Below are 16473 nucleotides of genomic sequence, written 5' to 3' on the forward strand. Positions count from 1 at the left end.
AAGTGTATTGGAGGAAGAAGAAGAAGAAGAAGAGGTTGAGGGGGGATTAAGAGGGAGAGGAGGATGTGCATGCTAGGAGGTGGAAAAGTGTATTGGAGGAAGAAGTAGAAGAGGTTGAGGGGGGATTAAGAGGGAGAGGAGGATGTGCATGCTAGGAGATGGAGAAGTGTATTGGAGGAAGAAGAAGAAGAAGAAGAGGTTGAGGGGGGATTAAGAGGGAGAGGAGGATGTGCATGCTAGGAGGTGGAAAAGTGTATTGGAGGAAGAAGAGGTTGAGGGGGATTAAGAGGGAGAGGAGGATGTGCATGCTAGGAGATGGACGAGTGAAGAGGAAGAAGACAGACGGAACTATACAGTCAGCCAGTCCAGTGGACCATATGTGCAGGTCCAGACAAGCTTGTGGGGAACAAGTGATAATTGCCATACTGTCATCCCTGTGGACATGCTCTGGCTTGCCTATAGCAAAGTCAGTTAACTGTCCAAATATGTTAACACACTGCAGTCCTCCTCGACTATATCCCACATCCCATTAATCATAGATGAGCATCAACAACACTTTCCCGAATCCCTCTCTACGCACATGGCAAAGAAAGAAATGAGTCTCTTGGATAAGAAGTGGAAATTCTATAACATTCTATGTGAATTCCCCCAAGGTGATTTCAGCTTTAATTGCTGTTTGGGAGCATTTGGGAGATGAAGTATATAATCATCTTTTGTTTCACCAAGATCCACCCAAAGAAATCCTGTCAGAAGTCACTGACCATCAAATCAAGCTTTATTTAGCACATTTAATAAATGGAATATGACACATTGTGCTACGCATTGTGCTTTACAGGAAAAAAACAAATAAACGATGAAAATACAATGTGCTTTACAGGACAAAAACAAATAAACGATGAAAATACAATGTGCTTTACAGGACAAAAAAACAAATAAACGATGAAAATATAAGCTGAAATATTTACTACACTATAAACATAACATAAAAAACTAAATGACACAAACTGAACAACTAAAAAGCACCCTAAGGAAAAGCAAAGTTAAAAAGATGTGTTTTAAGATCTCTTTTAAATATGCCCACAGTTTCGGCCCCCGCAGATTCTCTGGCAGGCTATTCCAGAGGCTGGGGCCATAGTAACTAAAGGCTGTCTCTCCATGCCTCTTGGTCCTAGGCTTTGGGATAGTTAAAAGGCCAGTGCCAGAGGACCCGAGGGACCTACTGGGTACATAAAAAAGCATGTCTGACATGTATTGGGGTGCACAATCATGGATTGATTTAAAAACCTATATTTAATAACCACATGAATTATATAACTCACACGCATAGAGCTTAAAACAGGTGTATTGTGTGTTGTCCGTCTGGTCTTGGTCAGTACCCGTGCTGCAGCATTCTGTATGTGTTGCACTTGACCAATAGCTTTTTTGTTGGGTAGACCAGACAGGAGAGCATAAAATTAAAGTAGTCAAGCCTGCTTGTAATAAAAGCATGGATGAGTCTCTCTGTATCAGCCTGAGAGAGAGACGGACACACCTTGGCAATGTTCCTCAGGTGGTAAAAAGCTATTTTGGTCACATTCCTAATGTGTGATTTTAAAATTTTGTTCAGAATCTAAACTAACACCTAGGTTTTTTTACCTGGTGTTTTATCTTTATTGCCCGTGAATTAAAATGTGCGGCTAGATACTCTCTCTGTGCTTTGGCTCCAACAATTAGCTGGAGGAAGTTGTGAGTCTTCCAAGTATTTAAATCACTAATACAGTCTAATAATTTATCTGTGGAGCTAAAATCCTCTGATGACCCAGAAAAGTAAAGTTGTGTATCGTTTGCGTAGCAGTGAAAATCAATGCTGTGCTTTCTGATAACGCGGACAGGGGGTAACATATATATATATATATATATATAAAAAACTGAACAGCTGGTCTCTTTTGAAGTGGTTGTTGCTTTAGGAATAATGAGCTACTGTTGCACTTGCAAACATCTCCAAATGTGGATCAAATGAATTGAGAATATTGTTCACTAAGAATAACTGCAGGCCTACCTATACAAGCACAGAACAATCTAAATGCATATCTGCAGTCTAAAAAGACGCTTTGTTTTTTTGATGTACCTACTAGTTATCAATACTACTGGAAGTGTATTGATGTTGCTCATGGCTCCACAGCTCCAGGTAAAAGTTGCCTTTTTAAGCACAATCTGTTCAAGATTTCACAAATTGATGTTAGATGGTTCCTCACCCTGAAAGTGGTCCATGTGCCAGGAGAAACTGTAATCAATAGTTTGGTTTTCACAGCCACAAACCTCAGCTAACTTTAGCAACCGGTAGCTAAAATCAATGGAAGTGAATAGGGAATGTTTGCATGTTGTTTTTATTTTTATTTTTTACAGCCAAATCACCTTTTAATTAAGTAACTAAATATGGAGTTGATTTGTCCAGGACATTTTGGCAATTGCACACACGCCCCATTTACTTTCATTTATTGTTTGCTAGTTGTGGCTAAAGTTGGCTGGGAAAGGTGTGTAAGGGTAATGACTTGTCAGCAGATAGCCTAGCATCTCCACTACAAGATTTAATCCATGCTTGAAATCTATATGATAAACTCTGTACACTTGATATACACAAACAAAAATATATAAACATAACATCTACTGCTGATCCCTTGTTTCAATGAGCTGAATTTTAAAATCCCATACAATTTCCCTACGCACAAAAAGCTTATTTCACTAAAGTGTTGTGCACACATTTCTTTACATCCCTGTTAGTGAGCATTCTACTTTGCCAAGATAATCCATCCACCTGACCGGTGTGGCATATCAAGAAGTTGATTAAACAGCATGATCAATACACAGGTGCACCTTGTGCTTGGGACAATAAAAGGCCACTTTAAAATGTGCAGTTTTGTCACACAACACAATGCCACAGATGTCTGAAGTTTTGAGAGTGTGTGCAATTGGCATGCTGACTGCAGGAATGTCAACCAGAGCTGTAATGTTCTTTTTTTCTACCATAAACTGCCTCCAATGATGACTGACTTCCTTATAAGAACTGTAATTCAAGATTGTTGCGTTTATATTTTTGTCCAGTATGATGTATCATGTATTAATGTAAAGAGTTTGAGTTTGATATAATGCACAGAAAGTGACAACACCTTTACCTATTGATATGCTTCATGTACAGATTCCTGTTTTGATTGATACATATCAAAACAGGAGCGACCTGGTCCGAAGCCTGATACAGAGTGTCTATGGACATTTGTGTGAGTAAAGAGTGCGAGGATGTAACACCAGAAAAGGTGGCTAATTGATTCCAACTCTGTGTGTTTACGTGTGTGAATGTGTGTTCGAATATCCTCATTATCAAGTGTGTGTGCGTGTTACCAAGCTGTGGCAACACGCACATGCAGACAGGCAGTGGTGTGGAGGGGTAGACTTAGCGAAAGGATGTGCGGTCGGTGTCTGACTCTATGGGCATGTTCGGGCCTGCGTCCTGACTGTGAGAGGCTAATAGCTGGGAAGAGCAACTCCTGACACGCTGAGATGCAGAGCATGCTCCGGCCTGTCCCTTCCTCATCCCAATCCACACCCAGCCGAGTGGCGGAGCATTGTAGGAGCGTTGTCGGTGCATCGGGAGCGCCCATGGGTCGTTATTGGAAAAAGGGCTGATGCGTTAGATGTCATTTTCATCCCATCATGACACTTCTTGCGCTGAGAGCTCCAGGAATGTTTGAAGTTTTGGAGGCAAAGGGCTCATTTGAAGGATGGATGGTGCATGCTTGGGAGCAATTATCCCTAATACAGAATAATGTGTTGTTTACCAGACAGACACCCAAGACACCCATAACAGCAGCTATGAGATCACTTGTAAATAGAGTGGCTTAAAGTAATCTTGGGTAGATTCGTTCAGTGTGAATAATCATGATGGGGGTTTTTATGAAACACAAGGTATTCTTTGTGTTGTGTTGTGCCTTCTATTCTATTCCACCTACAGTACACAAAGCAGGTGTCAACTCCCTCAAAAAGCCAAAACTGCAGTCTAAAACTGATGACTGCTGTCAGTCAAGTAGTTAGTGTATTCAATTCAATGTTCATTCCCAAGGACAGATTGTTACTGGGCTGTAAATGGCAACAACATGGTAACCATAGCTTATAATACATAAGACCGTACAGACTCTCCACACAGACACAACAGCACTCCAAATCCTCATCAGTCCAGGTAAAAGAGAACATTTTGAAGTGAAGTGTCATTGAAAAGGTCATATTGGCAAGGGAAACTCATTGGAGTGGCAATGTCACCTTTTAATACATTTTTTAACACATAACGAGCTGCTTGCAAACACATACCAAGTCTGTCTGAACAGCAGCCATAGTATTTAAGGAGTTAATCTCTCCAAAGCCCAGTGCCTCCTACAGTAGCTGAGAGGTGACGGCCAAAACTAGGTGGTGAAGTCAATATGCCCCTATGCCATTCCCCATAGCCTGGGCCCCCACAAGCCTGCAACCACCCAGCCTCTTCTCCTACCTTAACTCTTTCAAGTCCACCACACAGTGTCTCAACTCCCCACAGACACTGATCCCCAAGCCGATTCATGTTCAAGCACAGGCCCAACGCAGGATTAAAGGTGTTATACACTCTCCTACCATTTTGGGAAACCCCCTGCATTTGAAGCAACTCTTTCATTCCTATCGGCTTGACGGTAAGCTATTTTCTTTTCAGAAACTCACGCTTGACATGTTACTAGTAGCCCAAAAAAGCATTTGCGATGCAAATGGTCCACGAATGGACTTGACAAACATTGTTATGTCCTGTCTTGGGGGTTTCTTTGATTTGTTGTCCTACTCGAGTACAAATGCTCCTTTTGTTTAGTGCTTTGGGTAGGAGTTGCCTGTGGGCACAGATCTAGGATCAGTTTACTGTCTCCCAAATCCAAACCATAACCATTAGAGGGGAGAGAATGCTAAACTGACCTTGGTGCTTAGTATAGAGGTATAATCCTGAATCCATAAATATCTAATTTACATAAGTATACACACCTCTGAGTCAATACTTTGTAGAAGCACCTTTGGCAGCGATTATAGCTGTGAGTCTTTCTGGGTAAGTCTCTAAGAGCTTTCCAGACATGAATTGTGCAACATTTGCCCATTACTCTTTTCAGAATTCTTCAAGCTCTGTCATATTGGTTGTTGAGTATTGCTAGACAACCATTTTCAGGTCTTGCCATAGATTTTCAAGTAGATTTAAGTCGAAACTGTAACTCGGAACTTTAATTGTCTTCTTGGTAAGCAACTCCAGTGTTGATTTGGCCATGAGTTTTAGGATATTGTCCTGCTGAAAAGTGATTTAATCTCCCAGTGTCTGGTGGAAAGCTCCATTTCTTTATTTTTTATCCTGAAATATTACACAGTCCTTAACGATTACTAGAATACCGATAACATGATTTTGCCACCACTAGACTTGAAAATATCGAGAGTGGTACTCATTAATGTGTTGTATTGGATTTGCCCCAAATATTTTTTTGCAATATTACTTTAGTGCCTTGTTGCTAACAGGATGCATGTTTTGTAATATTTTTATTCTGTACAGGCTTCCTCCTTTTCACTGTCATTTAGGTTAGTATTGTGGAGTAACTACAATGTTGTTGATCCATCCTCAGTTTTTAATTAACCTAATGACAGAGTGAATGATAAATGATTAACACCTGTTAATGTTTTAAGGTCACCATTGGCCTCATGATAAAATCCCTGAGTGGTTTCCTTCCTCTCCGGCAACTGAGTTGGTAAGGACCTCTGTATCTTTGTTGTGATTGGGCGTATTGATACACCATCCAAAGTGTAATTAATAACTTCACTTGGCTCAAAGGGATATTCAATGTCTGCTGTTTTACCCGACTACCAATAGGAGCCCTTCTTTGCGAGGCATTGGAAAGCCTCCCTGGTCTTTGTGGTTGAATCTGTGTTTAAATGTACTGCTCGACTGAGGGAACTTACAGATAATTGTATGTGAGGTACAGAGATGAGGTAGTCATTCAAAAATTATGTTAAACACTATTATTGCAGACGGGCGAGACAACTTATTATGTGATTTGTTAAGCACATTTTTACTCCTGAACGTATTGAGGCTTGCCATAACAAAGGAGTTACTTATTGACTCAAGACATTTCAGATTTTCGCTTTTTATTCATTTAGAACATTTTAGAAAAATATTATTCCACTTTGACATTATGGGGTATGTGTGAAAGCCAGTGACAAAAAACAAAACGTTTTATTAATTTAAAATCCATGATGTAACACATAGAAATGCGGAAAAGTTCAAGGGGCGTGACTGCTTTTTGAAGGCAGTGTATTATATACGTGAATCCAAACATCTATTCTTCATTTGTCTGTCTAGAACAAATTGAGAACCACTCTTTTTGTAACATTCATATTTCAGTTGGATACCATTCATATTCTAATTCCATATTTTATAATAGGGGACCAATTATAACAATCATCCCAGACTTTTACAAATCCACTTTTTCTGCGAGGTCATCTTCTTTCCCCTAAGCATTTGCTATAAAAAATGATGAGTTAATGTAATAACAGGGTATATTTTCACACCGTGATACTTAACATTGTTCTCCCACTCTGTCTAACTACTGCGTTCAGGTAACAATACTGCTTTAATTGTTCCGTCAGGCAGACAGGCAAGGCAGTTTAGTGCAGGGTGTAAGGACTCTCCCTGTGCTACCTTAAAGGCCCACTCTGTGATATTTACAGTCATTTTTTTTGTATGTATATCAAAGGGACAATCTGTGATTTGTAAATCAATTTTTGTACTTTGAAATAATGAAATGTATACCCATTGATTGTTGAAGAATATAACTTACCAATGTGTCACGAACTTCAACTGTCAGAACCCCAAATATAAGCTTGCTTTACTCCATTGTTTGTAGACAATATAATTGTGAACAAACACTGTATAGCCTCAAAACATGGTTAGAACTATAATTTTGATATCACGGGTGGTCAGTCCTTGCATCCATAGATCTGTCTATGAATTTGAGAATGGTTACACAGCAGTCCTTCAGCTGTACCAAAACAGTGGTGGGTAAACTCTTTGTTATTGTTTGAACTGCAGATTGCCCCTTTAATTATATAAATGCATTGATTCTTGAAGAATAGGAATTTGAGAGTAGTTGGTTTACATTGCTCCAGCCCCATCGCTCAGCTTAATAGCAAATCAAGTGGAGGGGCAACCATTTTGTGATTTTTCAAATAAAGCAGTGGGCCTGTAAGGAGTGTGTTACTCAGTGTGTATCACCCTGTGTGTGTGCTGCTCAGTCAAGTCGTTTTCTGTCTCTACTTGAATATCGCCCGACCTCAAGTCCTCAGGTAAAAGTGTTTCGGATTTGTAACAACAGTTAATCCGTTCTCATTCAACATAAGGTGATGGATTCCAACTATCAATCATACAAACTATAGAATATAAGAAACCAAACACTAACACCAATTCTGCAATTACAGTAGGCTCCTCTCCTAAAATCTGTCAAAGGAAGGGCCCCATAGATTATCCCGATTAAAAAAATAAAAAAATAAAAAAACGTTGGCCCCTGTAAATTGTCTAGTTACAACAACGGAGCTGGTGTTTTCCGAGTGTGTCCTCAGTCGCCATGAGACAGGTAAGGGGAAAAGCTTGTGTCAAAGAACAGTTGACAGACACATTGGAGAGGAAGCCTATGTGTGGGGACAGAGTGGAGCCCCGGAGCGACGCGGGTGACAGCCAAGAGAAGGGCTGAAGAAAGACGTAACGCGGTGGTGGGTCAGAAGGCAGCGCCTCAGTGGCCGGGGGATCCTTTTACAGATCCTTACTGCCATCGAGCCCTGAATAAAGTCCCCCCACGCTTGAGTACGCTTGACAGACACAGCCAAAAACCCCCCACAGGCAAGGAAACACAGGTTCACATTTCAAACAGAGGTCAACTCTGTAACAATCCGGGGCGACACCTTTCGGGAGGCAACTCTTTTTCAGCTCAGACAAATCACATCGCGGCAGCTCCCGTTTCAAGTGTCTTTACATACATTCCTAGACTGTCGATTTAGTTTGGATTGGGTGTATGTCAAATACATACATGTCATTATAATTCTTCAGGTGAAACAAATGTGAACATATAGATATGTTCCCAGGATTCCCAGGTATTCCCTTAATATTAATGGAGAAAGTGACTTTCTTTAACGGGAATCCTATCTTGCAACAGATAGCACAAAAGAGGTAAAAACAAACAAACCAGGATTGACTTTTAAACTAAAGAGCTGAACTAACATTGTTAATCAGTTACTATAGTATATTGAAAATCATTCAACATGTACAACCATTCATTGTTGTTCAGAGCTGTATTTGTCAGGCGCTACAAAGTAATTGTCCCCCCCGACAAAAATCTCTTCCCCTCTGCACGCCCACTTTGTTTGACACGTGTTGCATGCACCTAAATGGAAGCATTTTGGATTGAGTCGTATGTACTGAACCTTTTTAGTCATGCTTGTGGTATGGTATCAATAACAGATCAGTTCTGGGATGAAGAAAGTAACAACAGAACTAACTCTCAATCACTTGAAAAACAGATCACTGTCTTATACTGATACTAGAATAGTTTGGTCAGTGTCTGCTCTTTGAACTCATGAATAGTCAAAACACACAGATTCCCCCAACTCAGTCTTCTGTCACAGGAGTGGTTGCAGCCATAGACATAAATATATCCTTGGTTGCAGCCAACAACCCATCTCATCAAGAGAACTTCACTGATCTAATGCAGCAATGTCAGTCCGTTCTCAGGGAAAGTAGCACCTTAGCCAGCACCTTTTTAGTTTGTGACTTTTACATGACCTTTTAGTCTAGGGAAGACCGAGACACCGAAACAGACAATAAAATGAAAAACTAGGGAGAGCAGAATAAAGAGAGAGAAAGAGACAGTCAGACAGAGACAAAACAACCCCTCGCCGTCCCATTAGCTTGTAACATTTGCGTGCGCATGTATGTCTGCCGTGTGTGTACGTCGACATGATCTGAAACTCACCGTCCAGGTGGCGGACTTGGCAGTACTGGACTGCTGGAAGGTGACCTCGAAGCAGTGGGGTCCAGGGTAGTCGGTGTTTGACGGGATAGCTGGCGCCGGCGACAGGCCGTCAAATGTGCTGTTGGGCTGCGAGTAGGGGGACGGCGTCGGCACTGCAGACGTGTTCTCCCCCGAGCTGTAGGGGCTGGTGGACGCCGCTCGCTGGCTCCCCAGGTTCGCCTCCATGCTGCTGCTCAACAGGTTGTACTGGGACTGCACAGAGGGAAGGAGGGCGGGAGGGAAAGGAGGAGGGAGGGAGGAGGAAATTGTTAAGGAAAAGGTAAGGCCCAACCTGGAGAGACATACAGGGATTTTTGGGCTCATCGGGGGGTTCAGATTACAACACTCAAAGGAAGGGGTTTTGGAGGGGTAGGGAGGGATAGGAATTTTTGAGGTGTGTGTAAAACAAGGAAAATTCAAACAAGTGGGGGGACCTTTCGCCAGTCCCCACAAGGAAAAATGCTATTTTAGGCTTAGGGGTTAGGTTCAGGGTTAGAAGTTAGAGAAAATAGGATTTTGAATTGAAATTTTTTGTTTGGTCCCCACAAGGATAGTAAAACAAACGTGTGTGTGTGTGTGTGTGTGTGTGTGTGTGTAGACCCCCACCCTGTATCCCCCCACAGGGGGGGCTGGGTGAGGTTGTAAAACATCAATGTAATCTGTGATCTGCCTAATTGCCTGCCAGTGCCATCTCCATGGGGAAATGTGTAACTGTGGTGAGAAACTTCAGATCACTAGCCAAACTATCTGCACATGGAGGGAAACGCTTGAAGAAAACAATCTTCTAATACTCAATTTACAGAAAACTTCAAAATCATCAATAATCAGAGAGGGAAAGCCTCTGGCCATAATAAAGTCTATACAAAGTCGCCAACTCGTGCAGTAACTACTGTACTTGATTGAAGATTAGCACACAACTGATAATTATCAGTCATCAATATAAGCAATATCATTTTGCAATGGAGTGTGGAATACTGTGGAGAAATACATTCAAAAAAATTAATAAAATGTCTTTCCCCACCTGATCTCCCTTCACAACCCCTGGACAATCAAAACACTACTACTGCAATGAACTGGGCAAAACACAGGTATACAAGACAAGGTTGAAACACACAGACATAAAATCAAACACCAAGAGTTACCTTCTTTTTCACGTAGTACATCCTTCCAACTGGCTGTATTCACTTTCACAACACAAACTCCTAAGTCAGATGTTTCAGAGCAAAATGAAGCAAGAAGAAAAAGGAAGCATAGCCTGTAGGATCGGTAGAGGGGTGTGCATCGGTGGACACAACTCTCTCCCAAACACAGCAGCACCCCTTCTCAAAGACCCTTTAATGGCAAAGGTTAGGGAAAAAACCCACTGACAGAAAGAACAACGGGATGAACTGAGAGCGAGGGAAAGAAAGAGGGAGAGAGACCCAAAAAATTGCGCCAGTGTTCTAATTACAGCATGCCTGGACTCAGACGACAACATCAGCGCAAGTATGCACACGCTGGAGAATGCATAGTGAAGACCCGCACAGCTAGGATAAACATTGTCTGTCTGACATTTGTCCCAGAGAGAAAGAGAGACCGAGGGGAATGAGGAAAACACTAAAAAAGTATAGGAGTCGGGCTCAAAGGTCACAGGAGGGGAGATAGTGGTGCGCCCATATAAGGACAGTGCATAGGATTGTCTGTGGGGCAGGCGGCCCATGTCATATCAATACTGAGTTGAATTCACACATTTTGACTGGGGTTTGTTGTTGTCAAGCAGCGGGTTGTGGTTCCCTAAGTGTTTAAAACAATGATGATGACTCAAAAGTAATTTTGATTCCCCCCGTACAGGAAAAACCAAACGGTGGGCCTATTTCTAGCCAGAACCTAGACGTTCACCACTGGATCGTGACCCATGCACCATTTGAGGAACTTACACCAGACACTACACTCTCAGAAAAAAGGGTTCCAATAGGGTTCTTCGGCTGTCTCCATAGGAGAATCCTTTTTGGTTTCAGGTAGAACCCTTTTGGGTTCCGTCTGTGGAAAGGGTTCTACATGGAACCCAAAGGGATGAACTAACATTCTTAATCAGGAACCAAAAATTGTTATTTTCCTTTGGGGACAGCCGAAGAACCCTTTTAGGTTATAGAGCCCTTTTCCCCCCCTAAGAGTGTACCTGACATGCAACTATAAAGACCCATTCCTGATTAAACCAGGCTTGGGCTGGATGTATAGTTCAAGGCTTGCTCTGAACATTGTTAAAAGCCAGTGGTTTCCTATAACGGCCTGTATGAATGAATGCCTATAAATGCATTCATAATTTGTAGTACACAAAGACGGTTCATAGAAAGTGTTCTTGATATTTTTTTTTTACTGTTAATACTATGCAACATGTATCTATTTGAGAGATCTTGGTTCGTAAAGGGAGTTTCCACTATAGTGAGACAAGTCCAGCTGTTGTTGTCATCTCTAGAAAACAATTTAGACAAGTTCATCTGAGGAACATACTGTAGTCACAGAGGTAACCACACACACTTGCACCCACACACACACACACAGGTGTGCTATGTCATAATGTCTCAGCTTGATCTATAACAAGTTGAAACAGAGCAAAAGCCTCGTGTGTGTGTGTGTGTGTGTGTGTGTGTGTGTGTGTGTGTGTGTGTGTGTGTGTGTGTGTGTGTGTGTTAGAATAGTGCACTCCCGGTGACCTACTGTTTGCGTCTTGAGCTAATCACAGCATCTAAAAACGTTCCATCTATCTTCTTATCAATTTACTGCGTTGGAATAACACACTGGGTACACACTGGATAAATCAATATTGTTTTCAAGTCATTTCAATTAAATTACAATGAACTAATGTGGAATAGACATTGAATTGACACAGTGAGAAGACACAATAAAAATACAATAAATATCCCTACCAATCAGGATGCAATGAAAAATGCATTTCATGGCATCATGCGTTTTGTTGCATGTCTGGACTAAGCAGAATATTTGGGAGGAGTAGATTAGCGCCTGGTAACTGCTGCATCACCAATTTGGTCTAAACTCTGATCATGAAGTCATGAATGTCTGCCCCCTATTGGGAGGAAATGGGAAGTGGCAGTAAAGAGGATAAGGTTAAGATTTGGGAAGGTAAGCTGATCCAAGATCTGCACCTAGGGGTAATTTAACCCTAGCGCCAGTAAAGAGTGTTTGTTATACTGGGGTAGTTAGAAGTTTCCCCTAACTGCTGGTCCAGGAACAGCGTTTTTCTTTGACCATCCTAATGATTATGTTTATGATTTCTTACTCATTATTAATTAATTATTCTCTGTTCGTGAAAAAAAGTTGCAAAATTCAACTTCTTACATCCGATGTGAGATTTTTTGTTGTTGTGAATTTAACTAGGCAAGTCAGTTAAAAATAAATTCTTATTTACAATGACAGCTTACTCCGGCCAAACCCGGATGACGCTGGGACAATTGTGCGCTGCTCTATGGGATGCCCAATCATGATGCAGCCTGGATTCAAACCAGGTACTGCAGTGACACCTCTTGTACTGAGATGAAGTGTCTTAGACCACTGTGCCACTCGGGATTCATGGAATTCACACAACAAATAATTGTGTGCATTGAAATATTTATCTTCAAAACTGTTATTGTGAATGCCTGTGACAACCAGTCCCATGATATCAGAACTGGAATGGTGACTATAATTCTTTATAGCAAACTCTATATCCCCCATCTACCCAATGAAGCCAAAAGAGCGTACCAATGTCAAATCAGTTGAGAAACATACCAACAATATGGATGGACTCCAGTCAGTAAGTAAGCATTTCACGGTAAGGTGTTGTATTCAGCGCATGTGACAAATAAAATTGGATTGGATTTGAAGTATAGTTAAATCCATGAGATACATCTTTTGTAATATTACAGTAAAATGACACTAGTCATCTATCATGTTAGTTACTCTGTGATAAATCTTAAATAGTATTTACACAAAAAGCAAAAGAACAGGAGGCATCCGACCTATCATTGACCCCCTTACATCTTCATCCGCCTACCCTACTTGAATAACCAGTCGACACAAATTATGGTTCTGAGTAACCGTACTACAGAACAATACTGTGACTGATTCCCAAATAAAACCAATGACACAATCCAACCAAAAATAAGTTTTATCCTCGCAAAAATAACACATCAAAATGACACATCCAAATGACATCCACACAGGTGTGTAGACTAAAACGGATATATATATATATTGCATAATAGCAGAAATAAAAGTCACAGACACCTTACCGTGGTGTAGTGCTGCCCGGGGTCACTAACATACAACATTTTAGATGTCCTGTAGAGAGAGGAGGGCGGTCGTAAGGAGAATGGCGCTCCCCTGACCGGGTGGTCATAGATGGAACTGGGAGAAGGGGAGCGGCAAGGTCAGGTGTGATCAGGTGCGGGCACTGCTATGAACCACACTAGTCATCTTTCAGATCCACAGGGCAGGTGAACCGCTCACTAGAACCCGGGTTGGGTCGTGATGGAGGAACGACGTATGACGGTTCATTCGCTTCTTTTGACCTGCCTCTGCTGCTGGTCTTGTCTCGGCCCTCTCAACTAGTTCTGCATCTAACAACAAATGTAAGGACCTCCCATTTTTTTTCCCTCTCATGACTATTCATTAACTAGCAAGGCAAGTCCAGGCTTGCCCAGTGACATATTGGATCAGTCCAATATTGTACATCAGAAGGCTTGTTTGTAATTGAATGACTTGTCCTCTACTCATAGATTTTGGTCGTGTGAGCATTGTTTGATGGTGTTCAGGTAAAACAACACACTCTCTAGTCCATCAGTGCCTTCCTCATAAAGCACTGACAAGGTATCTGTTTGCCAAACACATTGAAAAAGAATTGAAGTCGTCTGTTTACAATAGAGAGCTGTGTCTAAACATTTAGAAAATAATGTTATAGCAGTTTCTAGACTGTTGCAGCTGTTTTTTAGACACACACACACACACACACACACACGCTACAGATGGCAGAGCAGAAGTTTGTGTGTGTGTGTGTGGGGCTTGGCTTGCTGCTCTCTAATTAAGGTGTTAACCTCCCCCTAATCCCAGACCACTCACCACAGAGTACTGAGGGAGGGAAAGGGCTCCGGAGGAGAGGGAAATGAGGAGGGAATCTCTACTTCAATGGAGGGAAAACCACGCCCCACCAATACAGGAACAACCCTGACCTGATACCGGCTAGTCTGTTATTGTCCACGCATGTCACACCGCCACAAAGTCGACGTGAAAAGAAAAGCATTAATCCATTCTAAAATACTAGTCCAGTATATAAACTGAGAGGACATGCGTTTTTAATTTTCTTATTTAACTAGGCAAGTCAGTTAAGAACAAATTCTTATTTTCAATGATGGCCAAGGAACAGTGGGTTAACTGCCTTGTTCAGGGGTAGAACGACAGATTTTTACCTCGTCAGCTCGGGGATACGATCTTGCAACCTTTCGGTTACTGGTTCAACGCTCTAGCTACTAGATTAAGTGTACATGACATAGACTAACCAGGTGAAAGCTATGATACCTTATTGATGTCAATTTTTAATTCAATCAGTGTAGATGAAGGGGAGGAGACTGGTTTAAAGAAGGATTTTTAAGCCTTGAGATGATTGAGTTATTGATTATGTGTGCCATTCAGAGGGTTAATGGGCAAGACAAAAGATTGAGGTGCCTTTGAACGGGGTATGGTAGTAGGTACCAGGCGCACTGGTTATGTCAAGAACTGCAACGCTGCTGGGTTTTTCATGCTCAACAGTTTCCTGTGTGTATTAAGGACAGTCCACCACCCAATGGACATCCAGCCAACTTGACACAACTGTGTGAAGCGTTGGAGTCAACATGGGCCAGCATCCCTGTGGAACACTTTCGACACCTTGTAGAGTCCATGCCCCGACCAATTGAGGCTGTTCTGAGGGGAAAAGGGGGTGCAACTCAATATCAAGGTGTTCCTAATGTTTTGTACACTCAGTGTATGGTGGTAATTTCACTCGTCTGTATTTTAACGTATTTCTTCTTGTGAGGACTAAATCTTATCATAACTCAAACTTCCTCAAATCTCATGATTTTACGCACATTTTTGAAAGTTAGGACTCAGCCCTTAGTGTGTTGTTAAATGAATTCAATTGTGAATTAAATTGCAGTTGAACTAGACTTTCTCTTCCTACCATGACGTTGTCGTTCATGTCCCTCATGTGGTAGATGTCCATGCAGACCTCTGTAGCGTTACTGGGGGTGCTGGTGGAGGGAGCCTGCCTCTCCCCAGAGTGACCCCCGTGGGGGAGCTCAAAGTAGGTGGTGTCCGGTTCTCTGGGGGGGTTAACAGAGACACAGTCTGATCAAACACTTCTTACTCCGATCCAAAGACAAGGATCCATCATCACTCACATATGAACAAACTGACCAAAATCAAAGAAAGAGAATGGCCCCAATTTAATCTCTCGTGGGCAGAGTATGTTAACCAAGAGAATCTGTCAAGGCTGTAATCGAATGGCTGAGATAACTAGCAGTAGCAGTTCCTGTGTTTGTGTTTTCATCATTGATTATTTGGACGAATCAGGATTGGGTGAAGGCGGTGCTTTAAATCTTTGAGTGGGGATTTCAAGCCTGTGTGCACAGTAGTTAGAGGAAGGGGGGGGGGGCATTGTCTGAAAGTTTATTTTTGCGACTTCCTCTCTGGCACAACCCGAACTCTCAACTGTTAACACATTTGGACCCAGAAGCAGAGCTGGCAGAACTTGTGGTGACGCAGCATTAGCCTCCGGTACTTTTCAATCTGGTGTGACGCCGCCAAGCAGCAGCACCGACCGCCTGCATTTTTTCAGGTTCCAGTTCAGCAATACCTGCTCTGTCGCAGTCTACCATTGAAAACCATTGAATACTACACGCAGCAAAGTTGTGCTATTTGTATTTGAGCAATGTGATTTGCCATTCATTCAAGCACTACTACGCTCCCGCGAATCACATTTCGAGCAGTACAGAAGATGATAGCTACCTTCACACAGCACACGCAAGCTGTCCTGAGCAAAAAGAAGCATCCATCATCTACTCGCTGAGCTTGTTTATTATATGAAAATGATTTACAAAAGTAAACCCTCAATAGTGAGCACACTAGCAATATGCTGGCTACTGTTGATAGTCTGCTAAAAGAAAACTATAAAAATACCCTTTAGCATGTGTCTTGGCTAGCCTACCGTAGCCAGGTCCTATCTTAAAAGGGCAGCATCTTATTTTGCGATGTAAAAAATGATATTCTAAATTGAATGCAATTACTACAATGCAATTGTAAAGAATAGAGTAATGACTTACATTGTTAAATTATATTAACCTCTAAAATGTCTATGCCATTGTTATTTTTTTACTAAGTT

General features: G+C 41.7%; 2 protein-coding genes across 4 annotated transcripts in view; one reads left to right on the top strand and one right to left on the bottom strand.

Annotated features, from left to right (window-relative positions):
- Positions 1–16473, top strand: part of wrap73 (WD repeat containing, antisense to TP73) — a 66431-nt gene that overhangs the window by 16854 nt on the left and 33104 nt on the right. The window lies entirely within an intron of this gene.
- tp73 (tumor protein p73) overlaps positions 1–16473 on the bottom strand; it is a 46010-nt gene that overhangs the window by 13500 nt on the left and 16037 nt on the right. For 2 of the 3 annotated variants that reach the window (XM_046343574.1, XM_046343575.1), the window contains exons 3-4: positions 15274–15415; positions 9045–9296 (exon numbers count right to left, since the gene is read on the bottom strand). In XM_046343574.1, coding sequence (XP_046199530.1) covers positions 9045–9296; positions 15274–15415 — 394 coding nt within the window. Of the gene's footprint in view, positions 1–9044; positions 9297–10225; positions 10634–15273; positions 15416–16473 lie in introns of those variants that run through there. The other variant, XM_046343576.1, reaches the window with a different exon arrangement.

This window comes from Oncorhynchus gorbuscha, linkage group LG03 (assembly GCF_021184085.1).
Source record: "Oncorhynchus gorbuscha isolate QuinsamMale2020 ecotype Even-year linkage group LG03, OgorEven_v1.0, whole genome shotgun sequence".
NCBI classification, from domain to species: Eukaryota; Metazoa; Chordata; class Actinopteri; order Salmoniformes; family Salmonidae; genus Oncorhynchus; species Oncorhynchus gorbuscha.